The 27532-nt window shown below is 41.8% G+C and overlaps 1 protein-coding gene across 10 annotated transcripts in view; it reads left to right on the forward strand.

The window, feature by feature from the left end:
- The window catches only part of Grip1 (glutamate receptor interacting protein 1), a 647269-nt gene that overhangs the window by 430605 nt on the left and 189132 nt on the right, over positions 1 to 27532 (forward strand). For 7 of the 10 annotated variants that reach the window (XM_028759124.1, XM_028759129.1, XM_028759128.1 and 4 more), the window contains exon 2: positions 21183 to 21263. The exons of the other annotated variants lie outside the window; for them this stretch is intronic. In XM_028759124.1, coding sequence (XP_028614957.1) covers positions 21183 to 21263 — 81 coding nt within the window. The remainder of the gene's footprint in view (positions 1 to 21182; positions 21264 to 27532) is intronic. 10 annotated transcript variants of the gene reach the window in all.

The raw sequence follows: 27532 nt of genomic DNA on the forward strand, positions 1-27532 counted from the left end.
AGGTGTGTGTTTACCCCAACTCTATAAATAAAGTGCCTTCTAATGAGTCTCCCTTAGAGGTGTGTACGGGTTAGACATTCAACTCCCATCAATTATGTGATCTCTCCCCCAGCAGTCAAAGTCTAACAGGAAGGTCAATTTTTAAGATCTCATTCTTCAACTGCTCTGTACATACTTGGTTCTTGTATGTTTCCGGTTCTTGGGGCATCAAATTGGATGTGAGGTGTGTAACCACCTTCTTTTTGCAGCCATTTTTAGATGGCTTCACTCTGTAATTGCCCATGAACTTTTTCCCCCCTTTTTGGTCTTCATACTCAAGTAGATGAAACTGGAAACATCTAGTAAATTAGTCTCTTGTGGTCTCCGTTGATTCCTTCAATGTTCATCTGTGAGACACTCCCTAGTTTCTCCTGACTCAGAATGAACCCAGGAAGCCAACTGCCACAGTCTCCTGTGAGTTGGCCTAGACTGTAAATATTGGGCTACTAGTTTTGCAAATGGGTCACCAAAAAGAAAGCAAGAATTCCCCATCATATGGGTAGGCAGTTGCAGGAAAAACAACCAACGGCAACTTGCTCTGTTACCATTTTGATTCTAAGATGGCCCATGACTTACCATGCAGTAGCTAGTGTTTGATGTTAAGTTTTGAGTTGTGAACATCACGTGCTCATCTCAAAATACCTTACACAGGTTCTCCTTCCCCTTTGAAACAAGAAACCTCTTGGTTCAAGTATTACTTGTCTACCCGTGGCTCCGCAAGCGTTTCCCTGTTTGAATCTAACGTGTGTACATCCATTTTACTTGGTTTCGTGTTTTGATCTTAACTCCTTGTGTGTTCTTTCTTTGCCTTGTTATTACCTAAGGAAGAGACTAAATAATAGGACCTGCAATAATAATAGCCAAGTGTTTATCATAAATTTTATATTATGTATGTTCATGCTGTATACATTCCTTAATTACTTTGCTGTTTGGATGCTTGTCTATCTATCCACCTATCATCTATTTATCTATCATCTACCTATCTACCGTCTGTCTGTCTATATATCTAGATATATCTATCTACCTGTTTAACTGTCTATCTGTCTGTCTATCTATGTATCTGTCTATAGCAGAGTATTTTAGATATCCTAGCTTGTGTGTGTGTGTGTGTGTGTGTGTGTGTGTGTGTGAGAGAGAGAGAGAGAGAGAGAGAGAGAGAGAGAGAGAGAGAGAGAGGGAGAATATCATTTTTTATGGCCACAGATGCACGGGATTTGAATTTCAGGATATTACAGACCCATTAAAAATATCTGCATTCTTCATTTTTCCCCATGGGACAGTCTGCACTGGATCTTGAGCACCCTGAACTTTGTCACTATAGATGGAGGTGAAGATTTCCTCTTCCTCAGCAAGCTGACTCCATCCACTGAGCTTTTGGTTCCCAGTTGTTTTGCACGTATGACAGTTAATCAGTGTTCATTTCGAGGAACCAAATTCGCTGTGCGCGCTAGTGGGTCTCTGCCACAGTCTCATTATGCACGTGTTTTCATGAATGCCTCTCAGTGTTTGCTTTTACAGCTGCGAGCCTTTTATGGCCAAAAGAGTTACAGAAGAAAACAGTGGGAGTGTATTCAGTAGTACATATCCAGCATGTTCAGGGAAATCCAGGGATGGTAGTACCCTAATCAATCATACTGTCTGATTTACATGTTTCTTAATCGGCAGCTTCAGATCAGGACAGCCTAAGATTCTCTCCCTTCCCTGTCCCCCACCCATTCTTTCTCCACTTCGTATGGGAGATGAATACCAATTCTACTAGTTTCTGAGAATTCTTCCAGATGTTCCTTAAGTAGATGTAAACAAATACAATTCATGTTCATATGCTTTTCTTACAAAGTACAGCATCCCGTGACTGTTATGCTCATTGATTTTTTTTTTTAAACTGGAAAATGCCTCTGAGAGATTTCCATATTGACCAAACAAATGGTTCAACCTTCTTTGTATGGGCATGCATGCTCTGCTTTGATTTGACACACTCAGACTTACTAAATAGCCTCTCAGTTGTAAATAACACCAATTATTATTGATAAACTAGGGTTATTTCCTATCCTTTGCTATTAGTAAACTGTATGAATTACATATATATGTATATATACATACATATGTATGTATATATACATATGTATGTATATATACACACACGGATTAATTTTTTGTTCATTGTTATGAAAAAATATCTAACAAAATTCGCTTAAAAGAAGGAAGGGTTTACTTTGGGTTAGAGTTCAGAGTCTAATGACTTATGACAGGGACATCATGAGAGTGGAAGCTAGAGGCAGTTGGTCACCCACGTGACTGCAGGAAACAGAGATGGATGTTCATGGGCAGGCTGCCTTCTCTTTTTCAGTCAGTCTTTATTCTGCCCATGGAGTGATGCTACCCACAGTTAGGGGTGTGTCTACTTACCTCAAATAACCCAATATAAAGATCCTCTAGGGGTGTGGCCTGGTGTTTATCTCCTAGGTGATTCTAGATCATGACAACAATCAGTATTAGCCATCACTGCATTTGTAAGCATATCTAGGAAGTAAAACACATGAAGGCAATTCTGGACCAAAGGGCATCAACACTGATGATGTTGATAACTCTTGACACACTGCCTCCGTTAAAGGTTATTCTGGTTAGGATTCCATCTACGTTGGTGTGAGTGTGTCTCACCACAGCTTTGGAAACACAGGTCGGTCAAGTGCGTACTTTTGTTAATTGAAAAAAAAAAACAACAACAAAACTACTTCATGAACCCTTAGTTTGCACTCCTTATATACAGACATTAACATTTTTCCTTAGTTTTAAAGGTCATTTGTAGCCTGCCCTGCAGGTGAACGCCTGAAATCCTAGCACTTGAAAGGTCGATCTGGAAGAATTTGCACTTCCAGGTCAGCTTGGAATATATAAGAAGACTTTGTCTTAGAAAAAGTAAAATGAACAGAGCATTTTATTTCCCATCCTGTGTTTTTATTTTCATACCACAAACCCATTTCGGTGAGCTTTGGTTTACAGTTAATTATAAAACGCAGATGTCTCTGATTCAAATGAACCCTAACAACTACTCTTTAACCAAAGCCAGTATTCCTTTGCCTGACTAGGCTTGTGGAACTTGTATGGTGTGGGTAGAAGAGTGAGCTCCCCTGACTATCCTCGGGAATTGTAATTTTTCAGGGAAATGATTCTATTTAATATTGAAGGAAGAGAAGAGAGACGTGGTGAAGCATTTCTGTTGCTGAATTAATTCATGCACCGATTCGAGTGCCTTGATATCATTAGCTTCGATTAAACATCATTCTTGTAAAATAATTAAGAACTAAAGCTTATTATTGGATAGGTAGTGTCTAAAACAGACGAATATGGCCACAGTTGCAGCAATTAACATGTAACTCTTTGTCTCGGTGGTGGAAGCAGCCAGACCTGAAATGGGTTTCCTTGGATAATTAAGGCTGTTACTTCATGGTCCGACCACGGAGATAACTTACTCAAGCTGAAAGGAGCCATATACCGTCTACCTCTCCACCACCGCTGGCCCGTACCTGTAGGCACACACATGGCTTGTCAAGCTACTACCGAACACTTGAGGGAAAGAGATGTTTTGCTTTGGAGGGTGTTCTTCCCCCTTCTCTTATGACTTGTAGAGACAAATAAATCTTTCAGAACCCACACCTGCAAACTCCAGGAAGGCAGCAAGGTTTGCTCTAGTACACAGATAATTTGATTTGGCTTCTGTCCATGGCTGAGGGGTGTGTATGTGTGTGTGTGTGTGTGTGTGTGTGTCTGCTTGTGTGTAGGTAGAGGGTATGCATACAAGTTTGTTTGCATGTGAGTAGAGGCCAGAGGGCAATTTGGGTCATTATACCTCCAGCCTTAGGCTCCTCCTCCATCATCAGCATCATCACCATCAGCATCTTTATTCTCTTCTTTTCTGTTTTGAGATAATGTCTCTCTCACTGTCAAGAACTCACCAAGTGGGCTAGGCTGGCCATTCAAGTGAAATCAAAGGATCCATCTGGCTTTGCCATCCCAGCCTTGGGATCAAAAGCATTTGCCACTTTAATCTTGCAAAGCAAGCACTTTACCAACGGAGTGATCTCCCAGTGCGTTTGAAATAAAAAAAATAAATTCAATTTATAACAGGCTGAAATAGAACAGGACAAATTTCAATTTAATTGGCCAACAATAGAATTGAACAATAATCCATCAGAGATCAGGAAGAAAAAGAAAGATCAAAGGATTTCTTGTGCATTGTTAAGAAACTGACCACAGAACTTACACACAGATTATCAAACATATAATTTAATGGGTCAGAGATAACTCGGGAGTTCTAAGCTAAGTTGAATGAAGATGCTTTGGGTATGAGTGGAGGTGTTGGGGGAAATCCACAATTGTTCTGGAAATTCTGAGGTTGATATGCCTTGTGGTTATCTATACTATTAAGTAAATACTCAGACAGACCACATGAACCAAGTATATCATGTGTATGGCTTATGGACAAAGTCCTAACTGCAGACATATTATCCCCTAGCCTGGAAATAAATGAGGAGAGAAGGGGTAACAGATGAGAGAAGGATCCAATCCTGGTGTGTGTCACTATTTGCAAATCTGCCAAAGAGGGGACCGACAACCAGGCACAGACGAGTTGGCTGCAGTATTGTCAGTGAGCTAGAGACAGGTGGAGAATCTCCAGTCAAGCGGAAGAGAATTGACTCCTATCATATTACTGAACTGTTGAAAGTGAAAACCATATAGACTTCTATATGACTTTAAAGATGATGTCTCCCCAGACACACTTCTAAGAGAAACTTGGGGCTAAAAGTGGGTGCTGCCTCTCTCTTGTTTCTAGCACCGGCTGCTTTTATGGATTTAAACCCCAGGATGCAGTGGCTTCTTATTTTATACTTGTGAAGAATAAACAATTCGGTAAAAAGTAATTGTGCCTTAACAGTGATTCGAGGGAAAAGAGAAGAAATTGGTGTGCCCTGGGCGGCCTTCCACGAGATTCTCCAGCTAGCTGGAGAGTGAAGGATAGTACCCTGGAGGTGGAGAGTGAAGGATAGTACCCTGGAGGACCTACCATTTGCCAGAGAGTTCACTTTTTTTAGAATGAATATATATATATACATATATATATGAATTAGAAACTTCTTTTAAAAGGAAGCAGTTATCTCCAAGCTGGTTAACCACAGCAGCCTGTCCCTTGTCAAGGCTCATCACCTGAAGCAGGGAGACCAGTGTACCACCATTGCGGAAAGATTGCAGGTTCTCCGGGATTCAATTGCTCCTTGTTCTGCTTAATTAAAACGCTGAACTAGATTGGGGTGTTTGGGGAAATCTGTACAGCCGGTGTGCATTTCAGAGTCAAGCATTCTACAAAAAAAAAATCATCTTCTGGAAGAGTCTAATGAATCAGATACAAATCAGATTTGTGTAATTAGCGATAATTATGCATCAAAGACCAGGTGAACAAATTTTTTCCTCGTTCTAACTTAAACGTTTGCAAGGGGCATTAGTTCTAGGACCACCAGGGCTCAATTAATGTGGTAATTTAATAAACGGTCTCCTAGTGCCAGGAAAGAACGGGCGTTTGCCCTCCTGCTGTACTTGGTTTCAGGGACTAAGTTCCGCCTGTGGGAGGAGTTCCGCCTGTGGGAGGAGTTCCGCCTGTGGGAGGAGTTCCGCCTGTGGGAGGAGTTCCGCCTGTGGGAGGAGTTACCAGATCATGTGCTAAAGATATGCTTTATGCCTAATAGAGTTCTTATGAATGGGGGGGGGCAGGGGACAGTACTTAAGTATTCTTCGAAGGAGCAAGTTGTAGTCTCTCAGAACTCATCTCTAATCCATTCTATTTATTAGGTGGACATCAGCATTTAGTAGCCAATAGTGTATGCCAAGGACTTTCTACATATTGTCCTGATTAGTTCCCACAAGTTTAAAGTAGGCATTATAACCCGATTTGAAAGCTGAGACAAATCGAAGCTTTAGAAAATTTGTTGGCAAAGTGAATGGAGAGAGGAGTTTAGAAAAGTGGTTTCCCCTATTTGGGTTTCGGGTCTCTCTGAAAGAGACGATACTCGTATTTCAAACTGTGTGCGGTCAGTATCTACTGAGATAGCAAGGACCACCAAGCAAGGTATCCACATGGTAAAATCACACACATTTGCACCTGGTTGGTGCGATATCAGGTCCTACGTGTGGGAGCTACCTTCTCTTGTCTGTCTTCCATTAGCTTACAAGCACCGTTGACAGACAAAAGTCCTTGGGGTGAGCGTGTGCCCTCTGTGATGGCTGTACGTGACTTGCAGTCTGCGTGAGTAGGAATCGCACTGTGAATGTGCATACGGTTCCCCAGCGGTGCACATAACAGCGAGCAATGCCGTGGACTCCTGTAGACTGAGCCTTCGGCTTTGGCTTCCACCTCATCTCAGCTATACACCCATGTGATGCAAGAAGGAAGCCCCAGGATCAACAGGAAACTATACTAGAGGAAGCGGGAAAAGATGGTTTAGTTATTCAATTTGCTTGAGGCTTCCCCATATTTCGCTGTCCTGTTTAATGTCCTTCATGTCTACTGTTTGTAAATAGTTAGCAAAGATGACAAAGCTTTCTATTCAGTGTTTTTTTCCAAAGAATTTTTCTAACCTGGCTGATCTTTTGCTCAGATTTCTGCTAGTCACAGTATAAAAAGAGATACCTGGAAGCCATCTCCTCCAGGGAGGGCTCAGGCAGAGAAGCATCAGGGATACTTACAGACCTCAGCTTTCTGGTCTCCAGTTATGCAAATGTGGTGGTTTCCAGATAAGGCACAAACACTTTGCTTATTTCAAGCAATAGATCTCGACTCGAAGTATCCAAGAAGCCAATATCTGAGCTTTACTGTACACACACTAACAATTATGTGGTGTTTCTTCTTTCTACCACAATAAATACTGAACGTTTCCTTAAGCTTCTCTTAAGCAAAGTAGATGCCTATAAAGGCTGAAGTTTTCACACTGGAGAAAAAATGAGGGGAAGGTAATGTTTAACCTCAGTCCCTGTTCTAGTTTCTAGTGCTGTGAAGAGACACCATGACCACTGCAGCTCTTATACACGAAAACATTTACCTGGGCTTGCAGTTTCAGAGGTTCAGTCCATTATCATCACGGCAGGAAGCATGGCAGTGTGCAGGCAGACCTGCAGAAGAGGTAGCTGAGAGTTCTGCATCTGGATCCACAGACAGCAGAAAGAGAGAGAGTGATTCTGGGCCTGGCTTGAGCATCAGAAACCTTAAAACCCACCCCCAGTGACATACTTTCTCTAACAAGGCCACACCTACTAATAGTGCCACTCCCTCTGGGCCTATAGGGGGCATTTTTGTTCAAACCACCTCAGTACCCAAATGCATACCCCTTGTAACTACTTTATGCAGTGGGTGTGTGGGCAATACATGTGCCCCACTCTGTACAATGCCTGCTGTTCGGTGCTTCATTTGTTTGGGTCGGTCACTGAGATAATCTGATTTCTCACATAACTGTTTTATGCTGCCAGTTGCAGAATTGTACTACATACACATGCCTCATCTTTGAGGACTCTCTAAGCTGAGCTAATATATTTTTTTTTTTCTTACAGCATCTCTGGATATCATGTAGACATATGAACTGTAGATTCCAATGCCTTTGGTTACATAAGCTGGAGTACACATTTCTCACACATTTTCTGTAATTTTGAAGTTCCTACACTACAATGGTGGCTCACTCTCTTCTTAGCATTTGCTGTTGCTTTTAAACTCTTACTATGGGGTTCCAGGAGAAACCACCAGATGAAGACACTGATTCTCCATGTCTGCCCGTTGCGTCTTGTCCTGTAGAATGGAATTATAGGAATATATTGAATTTTAGAGGTCTCATGTATTTTTCTTAGTACTGCTTATAAGTAGATCTGTAAAGGACTATATGAAACATATGTAGGTCTGTTTATGCTTGACATGTATTTGTTTTATGTATATGCACACATATGCATAAATACTCTATGTCTTCCTTCCCATCGTTCTCACATGACCCTGATATACAGCTCACTGAGAAATATAAACAATGTTTATGACAAGGTCCCTGACTGATTTGCCTATCCGTATTGCCTGCTATTTAAAAGATAAAAAATTAAAAAATAGAGTCTTGCTTTCACATGCAGCAAGACTGGAAACTGAAGGCCTAGGAGCTTTATGAAGCTTTGACTTGGTAATTTTGAAATGCCCGAAGGCAAGTGACAAAGCAGATGAGCTAGACTCAAGGAAGGTTCAGTTCTCATAAATGGACCTCCTCTGAGGTGTTCTGGCTAATAGAATCCGAGACAGTTGTACATGATTACTTTCATAATTGAAATCTCCCAAAGCAGATTCAGAGTTCAGAAATGAAACTGACAAGCAGTGATGGAAGCAAAGGTTACCCCCCATTCTGGATGTTTGTAATTGCTGCTGCTTTGTTAATTGGGAAGCTGGAAGGGCGCAACTGAACATAATGCCGGGGAATCATTCTGAATTAAACTCTCACGTTCTGTGGCGTCGAGATGCATTTCCCCCCGTTCATCCTAATTAAGTATAAAAGCTAAATCTTTGTCCGGGCAAGATTTATGGAAAGAAAGAGTGAAGTTGATGAGGTAGGCATAACCCAAGGAGAGGCAGGCAAGCAAGTAATTCGTGGGGGAAATTCTATATCTGAATAATTTGTCTCCGAAGCAAATGAAGATAATTTGAAATTTTTTGGACTATTAAATCTAGGTACTTGCATTTTTTTTTTTTACTTTGCTGCTGACAAATTGAGCTACAATAGACCATTTAATATCAGATGAATTTTCCAGCTAAATTCAGCAAGCAGTTTTCCCAGAGCATTAAAAAAAATATATCATATCTGTTTATATTGATGATGGAAAGTGGAGGTATGGAGTCGGACAGTGTGAAAATCAGTCTAGAGCTGTATGATTCCATTTTTTTCTTCTCTCCCATAATTGTCTCTTGTGAATGATTCATAATGAGTCGCTACGGCAGCGTTCGGAAAGGAATGGTCCATGTAGTCAGGCAGAAGTGAGTTCAAATCCTGCCTCCGACTCTTGTTAGCTACTTGGCCTCAGGTAGATTTTTAATTTCCCCAAGGTTAAATTTTCTCATGTTCAAAACTGGGGCTATAATAGCGATGACTACAAAACCAAATCCACTTTCAAAGAATTCACATGAGGAGGCAACGGTATTCAGAAAGGGTATTCGTGACTGTAAAAGAATACAACTGGTTGCTGCCTATCTTTCTGGTTCTTGTCCCACCAGATAGAATAGAGCTTTGACCCTTTGAGCAGTGGTGGTTCACATCCGGGTACATAATTTATACTCTTGTATTCGATTCTCATGGGAATCCCGTGAGGTCAGCATTTAATAATTGAGGCAGCCAAAGCTCCAGAAAGACCAGAAGCTCATTCAAGACCCCACATGGAGCAGCCTGCGCTAGTGCACTTCAGTGAAACCCTCATGAATTAAAAATGGCTTTAGAGTCTCCCATTTGAAAAATGCATTTCTGTCTTCACACTCTTGTGAGGTTTTTGTCTGTATGATCACAGTCTCTTACTGTAAAAGCAGAGGGGATCTAAAGTATGGCTTCCAATAACAGAAACCAGGCTGCCTTGATTGTGACAGACGAGTTAACCCTGCTTTAATCATGTATTAAAACCACATGTCATCTGTTTGACAAGCAGTCATCTTCTCTAGCTTGACCTGGAGATGAATTAACAAAGAAAAATATGTGACAACTCAGGTGTGTGACATGCATCATTCTCAGGGCCTTGGATGCGATTTCTGCCCTCCTTCCCAATGTTAGATGCGCAAACAGGTGTTCTGACATGGCATGCAGTGACAGGGATGCACACTTAGAATCTGGACTTAAATTGGGGGATTTTCTTTTCTTTGTATTTATTTTATGTGTATGAGTATTTTGCCTTCGTGTAGGTATGTGCAGTCTGCAGTGTGTGTGTGTGTGTGTGTGTGTGTGTGTGTGTGTGTGTGTGTGTGTTGGTCATGGAAGCCAGAAGAGGTGTCAGATCTCCTGGCCCTGGAGTTACAGACAGTTGTAATCCACCATGTGGATGCTAAGAACTGAAGTCTGGTCCTCTGTAAGAGCAGCAGAGCCATCATCTCTCTAGCCCAAATCATATACTTTTCAAAACAAAAAATCTTTAAAAATAAGTTCAGAAGTGTGTCCTGAAATTATCCAAAACCAAGAGAGATGACAATTTGGGGGTAACATGACCATGGTACTAATCACCCTGTGTCTTAACAATCCCTGTGAAGTTGCTGTCTTATGGAGCCCAGGCCGGCTGCTCAGAGATTCGGCTGCATGCCCTGCTCCTGAGTCTTCACCTGAGCTATGGCACTCCTGCTCTGGATCCCACATGATTGTTGAGATAGGCTTAGAGAGCCAAAGGAGAGAATGGGTCACACTTCCTTGTGACCACATTATCCATGACTTTGGTGGATGTCACACTATCCATGCCTTTGTAGGTGTCAAACTATTCATGTCTTTGGTAGGTGTCACACTATCCATGCCTTAGGTAGTTGTCACACTATCCATGCCTTAAGTGGATGTCACCTGATCTAAGATGTATTCATACCTCTGGCTTCAGGGTCCCTGGTGAAAGGTTTGGAATACTATAGTCAATAGGCTATGGACAGTGGGCAATGGGTCGTTGGCCTTGGGCCTTGGGAATGGACAATGGGTAATGTCTAGAATATTAAAGGAGAAAAGAAAGTGCCCTGTATTTATGCACTTAAAGATTATAAACCACTTGTGGGTAGCAGCTCACAAATTCTCAGTCAGTAGAGAACAGCAACACAGAGTAGGTCCAAGAGGCACACATCTTCCTAAAAATTTTCATCTCCTAAAAATCTCCGAGCCTCTTGGCTAAAAGGCATTCCTTCAAAAGATTAATTTTATGTACTAGAAAGATCTTTGAATATTGCATTATAAATTAAATCCTACATCTCTGTGACAAAGATGTAAGATCCAAAAATTTAGTGAGGTGGCTCTTTCTGTTTCCTAAAGTGAAATTTCAGGAGATGATCAAACACTGTCCCAACTGCATGTATCAGTGACATTTAGTGACACAGAATACTTACAGTCATTGCTACAACGTGAAGGAGTGTATCTCTTTATACTCACAAAACGAATTCTCAAGAGAGTGTGTGGGAGCTTGCTCAACAGCGTACTGTTATTTTCAAAAGGAAAATATACAAGCCGTGTGTGTAAAGAGTTTTGTCTGTGCTTTTTGTTGCATAGTAAATCTGGGCACAAAAGCTCACTGAAAGTTTGATGTCACCATGTCAGTAGAACTGTTGTACCGATGCTGTCCCATTATGAGCATTGATAAAATGCTAGATGCCCACAGGATAGGGTATTTAATATACCCACACTGCCCTAGGATTTGGTATAAGAGCATCTCCTTGTCAGTCGCCAAGGAATATACAGCTTAGGGTAAATGACGTCATGTTGTCCGTTAAAGCCTAACCTCTCTTTGATAAAATAAACTTAAGGCATTTTGCAATTTGAAATTGAACTGAGTTCTCATGACAAAAGAAAAATCCAATTACCTAGAAAGGTCTTAGACATGTGCTGGTATAGCGTGAGTGCCTGGTGTGTTTTGTGAAATTCATTTACTTATTTGGTTAGGAAGGGCGCCCGCCATATGTGGATGTGGGGTTTCAGACATCAAATATAGGTGGCCAGGCTTGGAAGCAAGGCCTTTACCCACTGAGCTATCTCACAGGCTGGATCAAACCTGTTTGTATCGATGTAGATGAATACCACTCTCCCTAAAGAATGATGTGCTTCTTAGACATACATTTAAAAAGCAGTTTTGAGTAGCCCAGAGGAGCTACCCTAAGGCAATCCATATTTTCCATCAGATTTTCATTCTACTGCAAGTCTGTTGGCTCCTTGAGTATTCATTTAACTGTGGGAAATCGTGAGCGTGCCATCTGGAATCGTCTAACTGATATGTCAAAAGCGTAAAGTGCCTAGTACTTGCTACATGCAAAGAACAGGGAATGTGTGCTCAATTTAAGCTATTAAAGAGAGAGCCAATATACTAAAGAAAGTGAGTCTCACGGGGGAGAATCCAGCCCTCTAGAAATGTTGATTCTTCGATGAGACAAGTCTGCAGAGACACAACCATGGCTCTGCTCTCCTTAGTGGAAACTACATTAAGAAGCAGGGAGTTCTCATTCGTGGCTCAAACATATTAGCACTAGAAATGCCAGAGGCAGAAAATGTGCAATTTCATGCTCATTAATTTCAGAAAGGACTTACAAATTAACCCGGCTAGAGAAACTCCTCTTTCAAAAGATCTGCAGTATCAGGTTACTACAGGCCACTTCCACGAGGTCTACCAGATGTCCGGGGCCGCAACTGTCTTCTTTGTCCATGGATGGCATTCTAAGATGAGGGTGTATGTTGGAGACCTTCCCACTTGGAAGATAATTGTGATGTGGCTGTGTGTGGAAGGGCAAGAGGTGGAGACAGTGTGAAGAAGTCTACCCCTGGTCCCATCAGCAGGACTGAACTTCCTGTTCGTTTGTCCTTTACTAGGTAGGGAATAATAACTCAATACTACTTGGTATTGGCACAGAAATGTTTATTATTATTATTATAACCCCACTCCTGTAACTCAACCCCTGTAGAACTTTTGAAAAGTTTAAAGTGAACAAAGAGATAGCAGAATTCACTCAAACTCTAGAAGGTTATGCAGTCTTGCCTTCATTTGAGGGACTGCTTCTACAATCAAGTTGATAGACACCATCCCTGAGGCCTAACGAGGCCTATGCAGGTTACTGGTATCGGCTCACTAACTTTTTGGTAGGTGTTCATGCACATCGTTAGGTGAGACAGGACAGGTGACCTCTTGCCGTCTGTGAAGTTCCTTGACGTTGGACATAGCAATAGGAGCAGGGCTTCCAACATTCATGAGCTCATGAACCATCTGGAGTTTTGATCACACACTGATTCCATAGGTTAGCGGGGTCTTGGGTTCTGCACTTTTGACAATCATCGAACATCTATCTACTCCTACAGGTTGCCTATGGGCCTTATTTTGAGATGCAAAGAGTTAGAAAAACAGAACAGGAAAGCAGAATATTGGTCTTGAAAGACAGACATATAACAATACGGCGTGCATAGCTGACATTGTTTTTTAGCTGTACAGCTTAACTGCTGAAGTAGTGTTAGCTTCGGCATAACCAATACTTGAGAGAAACAGTTTTAATGGAGAAAGGGCTTTATTTGGGTCTGTGGTTTTAGTTTGTTGCATTTGATCCTGTGTGCTTGCGCAGAATACCACGGTAGCAGGAGCCCGTAGTGGAGGACAGCAGCTCAGTATATGGCTGGCAGTGAGTAAGAGACAGCAAGGAAAGATGCCATGACCTCCTTCCTCAGAGCATGGAAAGATGCTGTGGTCCCAATGGCCTCCTTCCTCTGATTAGACCACACTGCTTATTTTCTGTCTCCTTCCAATTATGCCACCATTATAATCGTACCAAAGACTTTCTTCAGCAATTACGTCAGATCCATTCCTTTCTCAGTAGCCAGTAAGCTAGCCATCAAGTTCGCAGTGTTTGAGCCTATGGGGTACATGTCACACAAAACCATACTAGTGGCTGTGTGATTAAGAGCAACATAGCTTAGAAGATAGCCTATCATTGTGAAGAACTTATCACACCTTTTTAATTTTGCTTTCTTTTTGCATTTTTTAAAAAGTTTTTTGAGATTCTAATTTCATTATATTTCTCCCTTCCTGTTACTCCCTCTAAAGCCCCACATATGCTCTGTTCTGCTTTCCTTCAAATCCATGGCCTCTTTGGTACAGCTTGTGTGTGTGTGTATGTGTGTGTGTATACACGCATACACACACATATGAGAGAGGGATATATGTATATACATATATGTTCCTAAATATAACCAGTTGAGTTTATATAATGCTACTTGTAGGCATGTTTTCAGGGCAAGCCATTTGGCACAGGACAACCAGTTGCTGTGCTCTTCCCTGGGGTGGACCCCCTTCCCTGATCCTAGTTTCACCCATTTGCCTCTAGTTCTTTGTGTAGTGTTGAGGTCTCAACGGGTTTCCCCTGTTCCGTGTTACCTTTGTTTATAAGATGAAGCTGTGCTGTTTGGAGGGCTGTGGTTTTCTTTTTAATGTCTAAAAGCACAGGCCCTGATCCCATAAGACTAGAAAACACATCTGCCTCTGAATTACAAAACTCTAATGAAACCTGCAGAGTCAGGGTGGACGTTAATGTCATGCAGATGTGAAATAAATGACAAGAGGCAGGAGGGAGAGGAGGCGGATGGAGTGAGAAAATCTTTTCGTAATGGGAGAGAGGCCATGATGGAGCAGAATATTAACCTCACCTCCTACCAGCCAATTCAGCTCAGTGCTGTTCCCTTCCATTTTAAAACTAGCTGTGTTGACTGCTTAATCAGGTTAGCGAAGGAGACAATGAACACATTCTTAATGGTACCTCACCAGGAGGTATCGTTGGCTGTTGTCTCCATATTGCTAAGCAATATTGCTGAAGCCTGGGTAAACTAGAGGGGCCGCAGAACATTCTGTCCATGGGAAGATGCACAGGGTAGCCTTGACTCGCCCCAAGCAAAACAGGATTGTTTTCATTGTCAACAATGATGAGGAACGATTGAGGATTATAGAGAGATAGAAAGTCGTCTCCTTGAGCTTGAACTTGAAGCTCCTGTGGGTCCACCGTACACATGACTTTAACAAGGAGGGAAAGACGTAGGTCACCAGTTCCATCACCCAGATCTTTTTCTAAGATGGTGGGGATCTCAACAAAACCACCATTGTAGTGAGCTGAATTAGAAGATGAGGGCACAAGAGATAGATACGACCACACTATGTTCGTGTGCAACAAGAGCTCGGTCTACAGACCCACAACCCAAAGAGTGATCACAATACATGTAGGCAAAAGCTTAATGTTCTCTTTTCAGATCGCCAGACCCTCTTTGAAGCCGCGATGGTGACGCTCTCTTTTTCCGTGTCCCATCTCCGCCACCTCCCTGACGCACGGGTTTGATTTCCCTCTGAGGAGAATCAAGCACCACAGGAAGTAACGAGAACTCTGCAAATGCCACCCTTCCTGTGCTCCCGTTATCTTTTCTTCACTTCCAGATTTACTTTGCACATAGTAGGGGCTAAAATTCATGAGCGAAAATTGGGCTCAAGAGACAGATTCCTTTTTTCACAGTGGGTTTCTCTGTGCTCTTTTGTGGAAGGTGGTGTTTGCTCCTGCCTCTGTAATGGCCTGCGTGAGCCTTGTAGCATGAGCTGCCTGTCTCCTGCTGCTGGAAAACGGTCATAACGTTTAAGTGCACCAAACATCTTTTTTTGTTTTTCCTAATCAAGAAGGTAAGGGATCTGCTGGCTTAGCAGGTGCCTCGATGGTACATAGTTAGTTGCTAGGAATTGCTCAGCGTGGTCTGATGAGTCTCAGCCAATGGAAATTAAATGTCATTTTCTTCAGCAAAACCCTGATGAGCACAAGAGTAGTCCTGGACCATGGTCACATCCAGTTTTGAGAAGCTCAGATCCTAGAAATGGCATTCATTTGATGTCAGGCAATCCTTGAAGGATGTAAGGTGAGGGACCTGAGCCCACTTCTCACTGTGTGGTGATCCTCAGCTCCAGCGTAGGCTTTGTCTGTGAAGCTGGTGCAGCCTCCACCTTTAGATTTGCTATTACTCTTTGCTTTTCAAGTTGATAAACAGCTTCCTTCACCTGAAATATTGATGAAACCAGGTGAACTATTTTTGTGCTTTGCACATGAATACTTGGCCAAGTAGTGGCAGCTGAGGTGTGCTGGCTAGTTTTGTGTCAACTTCACATGGCTGGAGTCATCCAAGGTGAGGGCATCAATTAAGAAATGCCTCCATAAGACCAGGCTGTAGGTAGGCAAGCCTGTAGGATGTTTTCTTAATTAGTCATAACTGGGGTGGGTCCAGTTCACTGTGGGTCGTGCCATCTCTGGGCTGGTGGTCTTGGGTTCTATAAGAAAGCAAGCTGAGCAAGCCTGGGGGAGCCGGCCAGTAAGCAGCACCCCTCCATGGCTTGCTTCTGTATCAGCTCCTGCCTCCAGGTTCGTGGCCTGTCTGAGTTCTTGTCCTGACTTCTTTCAGCGATGAACAGTGATGTAGAAGCATAAACCAAATAAACTGTTTCCTCCCCAAGTTGTTTTAATCATGGTGTTGTATCTCAGCAAGAGTAGCCCTGACTAAGACATAAGGGCCAGATGGTCTCCCCACCCTGCTTCATGTTCTTCTGTTTAAGTGTATACTTAACTAAGCCCCTCTGAACATCTGTCATCATGTTGATTCTCTGTGTCAACGGAGGGTATATCCCCTCAGCCTCCTGAAGCAACTCTCAAAGGACCCTTGTTGTTCTTCATTATTGCCAATGTTCAAACCCCTGTGACAGCGGAAGGCCATCGTGTGTGCCAGTGATCATGCAGCTACAGAGATGTCATTAGAGAAGACTGGCTGTTCTGACACCCTAGGTACTATTTATTTTCCCTTTCAACATTTGCACAGTGAGCAATAACTGGTTAAATGTCTGTTTGGCCTCCAAGGTGACTTCTGAAAGGATCCCTTGTTAATAGGATCTACTGTACATGACAAAGTTGAGTGTGACGTGAAAGCCAGAACTCTTTTTTATTCAAAGCAATGACCTTAATGATGGCTTCCCAGGTGTGGTGTTGCACATCTGTAATTCCAGAACTCAGCTGGTGAAGCAGGAAGATCCAGAGTTCAAAGCCACCTTAATTCCATAGCATATCCAAAGCAATGTGGGCAACACGAGACCTCGTTTGAATATGTAGACCACTTAAATATGTTTTTATTCTACAAACCTAGATTCCCCTCCCCAAGAAAGAGAAAGAAAAACAGAGGTGGGTGGGAGTGTACTTACATACTTGTTCATGGGCCATAGTCTACCAGCAAAGCATCACTGGATGCCTGTTGTAGATGCTGTTCTAGGATTGCTGTGAACTCATACATTTTATTATATGATCTATGTTTAATTCATTTCCATATTTGAAAGTGGTTCCTCTCTAATGCAACAAAGGGAAAAGTATTCATATGTACCTTAAAAGACACCCAAAGGTTCTTTTAGGACCATACTGGGGAGCAGTTCATCATATTGGTGTTCCTTTTAGACTTTTATGATTCACAGGTAAATCTGTAGAGATGTGGCAGCCATGAGTGTAGTTCCAGCATCTCTGTCAGGTAGCTCTCCACTGCCTGAAATTCCAATTCTTGTAGATCATTCTTGCGGCCTCTATGGGCACAAAGACATTCATAGCATGCATGTACGCATGCACACGCACATGCTGTCTCTTACACACACACACACACACATAAATTGTAGATATAAAGTGAAGCCTCTGCATTGGTTCTATCATGCCATTTTTAAATATTCACTTTACACACACAAAGACAAGGTGGAGGGAATAGCATGTGCACAAATTTCACAATAGAGAATGACACATTTCCCAGGCTTTCCCATGGGAGGGACACACACCACCAATGTCTGTTGGAGGGGACACACACCACCAATGTCTGTTGGAGGGACACACACCACACAGTGTCTGTTGGAGGAACCCACACCATCCAAATTCTCTTGGTTCTGAGTGTCAAAACACATCACGTCCTTGCCTTTATACAACAGCTCGTGGGCTTATTACTGGCCTATAAAATTTTATCTATGCAAGAAGAAATAAGATTTTCCTTTATGTGTGGGAATAAGAAGAAATTCAGTCTAGGCTCATTTTCAGTGTATTTCCTTCTACAAACCTCTCTGGGCTTCAGCATTAGCCATAAAATTTCAAAACCTGTTTACATTGTCATCTAAATATGAAATTCTAGGAATAAATATACAAATCTGCTTAAATACACGTCTGAGAAACCATGCTAGAAGCCTCTACAGATTCCCACGCTTTTATATAAAGGATTTAAAAGTCGTAGGCTGAAGAGATGGCTCAGATCCCAGCACCCACAGCAGGTAGTTCACAGCTGTCTGTATTTCCAGCTCCAGGGGATTCAAACCCCTCATCTGGTCTCTGTGGGAACCTGTACTTATGTACTCATACTCAGACAGACGGGGACACACACACACACACACACACACACACACACACACAAAAGTAAAATAACAGGCTGTGGAGTTGCACCAGCAGTTAACAACATTTGTTGCTCTCCCAGAAAACCCATGTTCAATTCCCAGCACCCACATAGCCTTTTACAACCGTCTATAACTTCAGTCCCAGGGGAACTGGTATCGTCCTCAGGAAGCACCAGGAAGGCACACACATGGTACACAAACATACGTGCAAACAAAGCAATGGTGCACAAACATACATGCAAACAAAGCAATCATACGCACAAAAATATAATTAATAAGCGATTATTTTTTTTGAAAGAAGTTTTCAAAAAAGAAATAGATGAAAACCAAATGTACTCTGTCTTTCTTGCCCTTCGGTGTCCTAGGACAGAACCTTGACTCGTGTCCTGTGACTTCTCAGTTTTCACTTACAGAGTTTGAGTTGAGCTGAGTTTCACTCAGTCACCTCAAGAGAGCTGCGGTCCATTCTGTGCTGAGTAACTGAAGGCCCGCAGTGCCTCTGGTACATTTAAGGTGAAGGGGTAACTGCTCAGGTAGTTTCCTAGTAACTGCATTCAACTGGACCAGGCACCTCTGCTGCTCAGCCTTCCACTGTGCCCATGACAACGGTTACCAGCCTTGCCCCATCAGGCATTGCATCTCTGGCAAACTATTCTTAGATTATATTGAACTCTTCCTGTATAGTTATTTGACCAACACAACTTTTGGGTTCTGGATGAGTATTTCCTATCTCTTGTGCCTGGGAAGAGCACGCTTGATTCCGAGAGGGAAGGTGTGGATTGGGAATAAGGTTATGCAAATGCTAGTCAGGTGGCCAGCTATCATGCAATTTCAAACTTTTTACTAGAGGATCGCAGCCCTAAATTGAGAAGATAGCTTTCAAATATAAATGAGAAAACAATTTAACAGGATTGAGTTACCTCTATAATGTAAACTAAGTGAATTTCTTTTTTTTTTTTTTTTAAATGGTCTCTTTCAAGTAGAGCATGAAGAGGCGATAACCCAAGAGTCTCCTGGGAAAATCTCTGTTCCCCTTTAAGAAACTCCAGCACTGGGTTCAACCCAGGGTCTTACTGACAAATTGAAAACTGAAGACTTAAGTCGCAGCTCCTGACTGGGAGGGTGAAGGGCATCACTTGGCTCAGCGCTCTCTTTGTAAATGAATAGTTGCCACATTGTGGCTAAAGGGAAGGAGATACAGTATGGAAAGGGTCTTGTGAAGAATCTCAGACATGTGCACAGAATGAGCTTGTTTGACGACAGTTGTGTGAAGCAAGGTGTCTGGTTGTTAAGCTAACAATATGGGAAACTCGCACACCTCATCAATGGGGATGGGGAGTGGGACAAGTGGCCACTTTTGTGATGAAATGCTTAGATTTGTTTTGTGCTATCTAATTGTTTTCAGCACGATGTTTGCACTGAGAACACTCCAGGTCCTGAGATGCTGCTTCAGAAGCGGCGCGGGTTGATGTCATTCATTCTTTCTGTACTCTAAATCTGCTGGTTTTGTTATGGTTGGAAAAAAAAATGAAAAGAAATGTTTGATCAATGGCATATGAACATGAAACAGCGTGCCTGCCATTTTTTAAGTTAATTGCCAACGCCGCAGTGTTAATCTTTCCTTTTGTCCTTGCTTATAAAGATGTTGCTTGTTTTATGACGAAATCGTGAATCATTTCCAGGAAATGCACATCCCAGAGAAGAAATGAGCGCTTTGCCATGGAAACACACACCACTTAGTTGGGAGAATTAATGTGCGCAGCCCTCCGATGATAAACCTTGCTGCCGAATTAAATGCTTGTTATATTTAATAGTTTGCCATGTGCGATATGATTCCTTTTAATCCTTTAATGATTTCCAGTTAAAACAATGACAGCAATAACAAACATGTCCCAGCATGGGAAGATGTGTCATTGTGTCACCCAGCTTGACAGAATGTGCTGGGTAATTATTTTACATGAATTTTTTCTCAAGCCATATCAATCTTGTTCTTAAGACTCTGAAGGTTTACCCCCGCTGTCTGTCTCCTTTACTATTCACAGGGGTGCTTCAGTCCAAGCTAGGAAGCATCATTCCTTACTAGCCTAATACTAACAAGAGCTCTCCTATGTCACCACTCATGGTCCCAACTCAGAAGAAATCAGATACAAATCACTTGACTTATAATTTAGTGGCCCATCTTCTCCATGATCTTGGCACCTAGTGTCTCAGACACTCAACCTTTCCCTTAATGCTCACAAACACATGAAGCTTTGAACCCTCCGTCTTCTTGGTCACTCTTTATGTTGGTCTGCAGCTTGTTTTAAACCCACTCTTAAAAAGAACGGAACGGCTCACTGTAACATATTTCTTCTTTTGCCAAAACCATCTTTCCTTCCCATTTCTTTGCCTCTCTGATCTTACCTTTGGAATGACCTCACCCCTCTGCTTTACCCTGGATGCTTGCTTGTGTTCCTGACAAGAGCCTACTAACGGTTATCTTCATTCTCCTGCAGTACTAACGCTCTTTCGTCTGCTTCTCTGAAATACTGCATTTTCTCTTTTTTCCTTTGTTTTTCCCCTGGTTATTCTTACTGTCCACTGGGCTATTTCGTTCAGTCTTTATCTTCCTGTTGCACATATTCACTGTTTATTGGTGGATCTAGATGACAGGCAAAGGATTGATGTGCCTATTGGCACTCTTGCTGTCATTAAAAAGAAAACTGTCTCCATGTACATTTTAGCTTCCGATCCTTACAACTCTGAGGGCTACCTGAGAATGGTGTCCCTCCTTCTCACGAAGGGATTGACATTCAGTACATCCATACTCATCCTAAAGCTCACTCAAGTGTAGGACTCGGGTCATCAACTCTTCTCCTCCCCTGATGACCTCTCTCTGGAAGAAGGATTGCAAACCATTACAGGTCTTCGCCAGGCTAGAAACTGGATGGAAATTAACCACACCCTTCATTGTGCCTTTGCAGATGAGAGTCCCTACACTAAATCTGCCAGCCAGACAAAGCCGCCCGATGGAACATTGGCTGTGAGGAGACAGAGCATTCCAGGTTAGACCAGACTGTTGGCTATTTCAGCTGTTTTGCTTATTTTTGAATCCTGTTATTTGGTGGTCCTAAATGATTCCATCCTGGTACCCATGATATTCACAGAGCACGGACTGCACTCTACACAACTTGTACAACCAATAATCAAAAACTAGGTCAGGCAACCTTGCTGATCTATGAGGATTGATCTTGCAACCTGCAAGCCACTGCAAAACCCTTTACAGAATGACAAGAAATGATATCAACTGTCTTTTACTTGTCTTGCGTCTGGTTTCAGCAGGATGATGTTCATGAACTCATCCATGGTGTGTGTGTGTGGGGGGAGTAGCTTCCTGTCTTCTCATCTCTTCCAACCTCATTTTGCTTCTGTTGGATGACTCTTCGGAACCTCTAGGACTTGGTTTCCTTGGGAAGATGTGATTTGGGTTCTCGTGAGACAATGAATGACGTTTTTCTACTCAAACCATTTGTGAGAAATATATGAACATTTCTTTACCTTCAAAACCAGTATTTTCAAGCTTTAGTTTTCGAGATATAAAAGCATGAAAGCACGTACACTGTCAGATTAAAGAGGGAAGGAAATCCAAACTACCATCTCAACTTGAAAATTAGAAAACCGTTTATGAAAGCACCTGTACTTAAGAGCTGGATGAAAAGAATTCGTAGTCTTTACAGATTTATTTAAACCCTGTTTATATATTTAATTAAGCATGGATAAAGCTAAGCTATAGGACTTTAAAATAGACTAGTTTGGGGTTTTCTTTGGCAATGACAGAGTGGTTTTTCCTATTAAACTGAATCTGTTGGCCGATCTGTTGGTAAAAGGAGGGGTGTTACATTGAATAAGAACAAGATGAGGCTAGTTTTGGGGAGACTTTGCTCGTGATTCCTATCTGCTCTTCTAAGAGTTGCCTGTGATTGGGTTTAGTCTTGTTAGAATCTTTAGGGCTATTAAGAAAGTTCACAGCTTAGAAGGAGACATACCGACATTGTATCTCCTTATTTTGCTACACTGATGGTCTGAAGTAGTTTCACTTCTGGAATTGGTTGGCATCACCCGGTGCGAAGATTTCTATTCCATTCTGTGAAACATTCTTCTCAGTGCTGGTCCCATTTAGAAGAACTAGAACAGCCATGGCTGAGCTGTGTTCACAGCCATAAGAAAGCACCCTATTAGAAGGTCAATCATGTCAGCTCCGTATCACCCTCTCCTTGACTTCTATATCTTTGTTGGTACCTGACAGTCCTCTGCTAGGAAGAGACAAGAGACTTCCCACTGCCCTGGCCCACTAGGGAAGAACACTGTAGCTTCATGTTTGATAAGAATGGGAGATGTTTGGTTTTCTGTACCTGGATTCCTTACCGTGGGCTTGAACCCAATGAAACCAAATGCCCACAGCCTGGGACCTTGGAAGCCACAAGTCAAAAATATAAACATCTTCTCTCATGTAGTTATTGCAGACATGTGGTCACAGTGACAAAACCCCATAGGCTGTTGTCCATGATTTTCTTCCATGGATTTTCTAATGTTGCATACTAAATTATAACTCACTTGAAGGGACATTTTCCCTAAGTCACTAAACCATGTATTTACATTAATTATTGGGTTAACAGATTGATAAATCATAACTTTTATTTTCTATTACACAAGTGACTCTTCATTACAGAACGTTTGTTCTTCCAGGTGTGTGTGATTTAAAGGTCACTGGAGTTACAAATTTCTTGTGGGATTCATTGTTATTTTTATGGGATTTGACCATGAAGAAACCTCTTTTTAGTCATCTCTCATAAAGCAGGGGCCAGAGAGAACAGGTCTTCAAAATCTTCTCCATTCTTAAAACAATCCAAGAGAAGAAAGGTAGAGCAGCCAGCAGGATGAGAAGCTAAAGGGTTAGTCGTCCCTTACTGCTTACTTACACAGAAAACCACTTTTTCCTAAACTCCTCCTGGGCTGACTAAGTACTCTGAGAACTCACCTTAAAGTACCCATAAGCCTTTGTTTGGGAATAAGAAGGACATAGCCCAAAACCTTAGGATGAAGTCACATAGATCAAAGAAGCATAACCCAGCATCAAGAAATCTTGATGATTCTCCTGCCATGTCTATCTTTGCTCTTGGACAGTCCCGGAGAGAATATAGACGGGGGGAAAAGTGTGTAAACCTGGTAAACACGTGTTCAAGATTTGCCGAAGCTTCCGTTGAAAACTTCAAAGTGGTCCGTAGGCTAAGCTGGATTCAATTTTGCAGCTTTCCCCCCACTCACTCCTCCCATGCTCACCTTCCAATCCCACTACACCCTTTGAGTAGGGCAGGTATATTTAGTGAGCAGTACCTCCGTAAAAGACGGTCTTGGCTTGTCAGCCACCTTCTGGTCTTTGTGGAGAGATGCCTCCCAAGACAGGTGCTGTCTCAGAGCCATTTAACCTCACCGGTTCCTTCAGAGTAGGAGGCCAAAACCTTCAAAGAGTAGGCAAGTCCCATGTCAGCCTACAAAGCTATATACACCCAGTGATTCATTGGTGATCACTGAATTTAACTCTTCTTGTTAGTGAGTTCTTTGGTTGGGTAGGAAGAGAAGATAAGGTCAGAACGAACATCTTAAGATTGTCTGTAGACATTTTATGTCAATTGAAGCCATTGGAGTGAAAGTTATTTAAAAATACAGATCAGCACATCGGTAAGATTCTGTCGTGTGGGGTGCCCTATGCTTACGGCCTAGCAGAGAGAACCACTCTGTACCAAAAGGATTAGAGTGTTGAGTGTTAACAGAAATATAATTTTTCATTTACTTCAAAACTCAATATCTCCACATAAACTCAAAATTAGTATAGTAATTACTTTATAATCACAAGTCATATGGGTCTTTCATTAAAGCCTTTCATCTCCTTTCTTGGGCTCCCATAAAAGAAGGCAGTGTATTAAGACGCTCTCAGGAGCCAAATGCATTTGCTTTGGATGAAAGGAAATGCATTATTAATATTATTTGTGTACTTCTCATTTTAATGGTGCCTATTATGGCATAAAATATAAAAGCAAAAAAAAAATTTTTTTAGACTTTCATAAGCTTTTGTAACTTTTCAGTTAAGGTAATGAAAGAAAACATGTCTGGCCCTGGAACGCTGAAGGCTACGTTTAAAGATAGCTTTCTGAAAAAAGATAATAGTACTAAAAAAGGAAGTAAAGTTTGAATCTTATTTCAAAGATAGAATGAGTTCCAGGTTCAAAGGTATTTTGAGTTTATAGATACCATAAATGTGGTCTTATGAGAAAGCCTTTGATCTGAGGCCCTTAAGTTGGCAGACTACTGGCGAAGTGGAGTTAGACTAATTAGAGGGTTGTGGAAATTACTAGTGAAAATCTGTTCATATTTTGAATTTGACAGATTTTTGAAATAGTTTATGGTTTTCCCTAGAGACAATATTTTTTTTATTGTATCTGTCTATTGTGTATAAGAGAAGAGATGGGACATTGCATTAGACCCTAAATCCTGCAGTTAGTGTCCTATTGATTTGGCTTGCCTCCCCTTTCACACAGAGTATCTTTCCTTGTTCATCATAAAGAACCTCATTCTGCTAACAAATGTGGAAATCTACAAAATGGTGTTGCTATCATCTTTTAGAAACTTTAGGGCACTCAGGACAATTGTCTTAAATCTATATCCAGATTTAGGTCACAAAAGGATGTGAAGGGTCAATTTTTTCTATTTGTGGACTATTAGAATAGATATGAATTGATATGTCCATAAATGATTGAATGTCAATTTTTCCTTGATGTCCCATTTAGAGGTTTGGGCTAGACATGTAAATATGAGATTGAGAGTCTAAAATTTGTCCCCATCCAACAAGAATGTACTCAGTAGAGTTATTAGAATATACCCAGGAAGGGTCCACGTCTCAATTCCCAGATCTGGGAGGAAAAATTGTTATGTCTTTGACGTCATGGAGAACGGGCAACCTTTATCACAGAGAGAGGACAAGTTTGAAGGTCTTTATTGAAGTCTCTACTTATTGCCCTATCGTTGTTGTTCATACAATTTGATGCTTCATTGATCTAAATTTCCATTATTACAGCAGATATCTAGTGTGACTTTGACACTGGATTTAATAGCTGTATCGGTTTTCCAGCACATGAAGGCCACTTCCTCAGCCTGATTCGACTTCACCTCTTTAGTTCTATCAATGAACCTCTCCAACAAAAAGAATGAATGATTCTCGCTAGATAGGAAATGGAAGTCTGCTGAACCTTCCAAGTGTGAAATGTCACACAAGGGCTGGGGCTGCAGATGCTGTCCTCTGTCACTGAATCAGACCATTCAGTCGGTGAGAATGTCACCAGTATCAGGAGATGCCACTGTACAAACATTTTTGCTACATGATCAGGCAGTGGGACAAACAAGGGGCAGGGAGCATCATCACACCCAAGCCCTTTCCTGTTGGCATTCAGAAAGCCCCAAACAGTAATATCTCCAAGCATTCTAATCGGAAGGTATTTACAAAGATAGTCAAAATGTCTCAAGAACTTTTAAATAAAGTTCAAGATGGGGATCAGGAGGGTTGGCGACAGTGACATTCCCATGTCTGCCCCTAGAGATTCTCTTTCTTTTTCCCCTCATAATACTGTCTGAAACTTATAAATGTATTACTGCTTTCTTCCTCAGTCCCTCCCTACAGTGTAAGTGACATAAAAACAGGTTTTATTTTTGTTTTGTCTCTCTAGTGAGCAGAACACAGGCACTAGGTGTTTATAGACTATCTTAATGAGCAAAGACTCTGAGGCAGCTGACTCTCTGCCAAGACTGTGTCCTATGAGCCGCTCACCACCTACTCAAATGTGCAAGACCCGCTATTGTTACAACGGACTCCTTGGAGTCTGCAGTAGATATTCACACTGGTCTTGAGTCTGTACCGAATATAACGTTTCTAAGGAAACCACACTGTCTGAAACTAATGAATGAAACATAGATCAACTAGAGGCCGAAGACTTCAAAATGTCAGCGCTCTCTCCCTTGGCTCATTTGTTTCTCTTCAGGCAGAATATATAGACGCAGACACCCTACATCGGAAGAAACGGTTTAAATACTGTTTCACCGTAAAGTTGACAAGAATGAGCATGAATCATTTCTCCGCTACACCGTAGAAAAGGGCGAACGTGAGTAAAGGCATTCTAGAGTTCATAAATAGAATGGCGCAGAGTAGAATCATTACTGAGTATGGCCGGTACATATTAAGGAGTTTCCTGCAGAGAGCTGATCCAGTTTGCTGCATGTGACTGGATTACAGAGTTCTCAAGTAACGCTGACTGATAGGAGCAGTTGGATTTGTGTGCTCAGGGCTGGGGCCTTCTTTCCCAATTCACGAATGTCCTTCTGTTGTATATGAACGCCTCTCATGCTTACTGGCTGACCATCAACAAAGCGGTGCATGTGTAGCAAGCAACCTCCCAGAAATGCTTCTTCTTGCATGCAATTTTAAGGAAAGATTATTCGTAGTGGCTACCTTCTTTGCCTTGGTATTTCCTGAAAAGCCACAGGGGTGGTGGCTTTGGGGCATATGACATGCTTTAGATATTGGGTCTGACCACAAGTAGCACAGACCGAATTGTCTGAAAAACGCCATACACAACTGCTCAGGGATATCTGCCTGAGAGCTACAAAGAGGTCTTCCCCCCCTCCATAGCTTTTGCACTGAGGGAAAATCAATATCCCTCTTCATCAAGTTCAAGGGACCTCCAATTCAGGGTTTAAAATTAAGTGACTTTAGAGAATCAGGTGAGGTGAAAGCTGAATTTCATGAGCAGCATGTGGGAAGAATGAAGAAGTGTTTTATGTGATTTCCTAGAGATGTGAGCCCTGGGCTCTTCACACTTATCTATAAGTCTTAAATGTCAGAACAGCTTCAGGGATTTCTGGCTCTTGTGTTTTGTGATACCACTAGGTTCCGTTCATATTATAATTGCTATGATTTTTAAGTGAAGTCGAATCGATCCTGTTCTTGGTTTCCTCTTACACTTTAATATCTGAGATTCATATACCCATTTAAAATAAATAAACTTCCAACTAAGAATATAAAACAAAGGCATATGTACCCCCTCAAAGCACCTGGCATCCACCAGGGTTTCTATACCACATCCTTTGGGAGACCCTGATTTGGAATGAGAATTTTCCAAGGAGAAGTGACCTTGAGAATCTTAACACTCAGCATGTTATTGGTACATAAGTAGGTAGCTGATTTATGGTGCAGAGAAGGCCATTTATGTGGACATTGAGTGCCTGT

Source organism: Grammomys surdaster, unplaced genomic scaffold (genome assembly GCF_004785775.1).
Source record: "Grammomys surdaster isolate TR1022 unplaced genomic scaffold, NIH_TR_1.0 126271, whole genome shotgun sequence".
NCBI lineage: Eukaryota > Metazoa > Chordata > Mammalia > Rodentia > Muridae > Grammomys > Grammomys surdaster.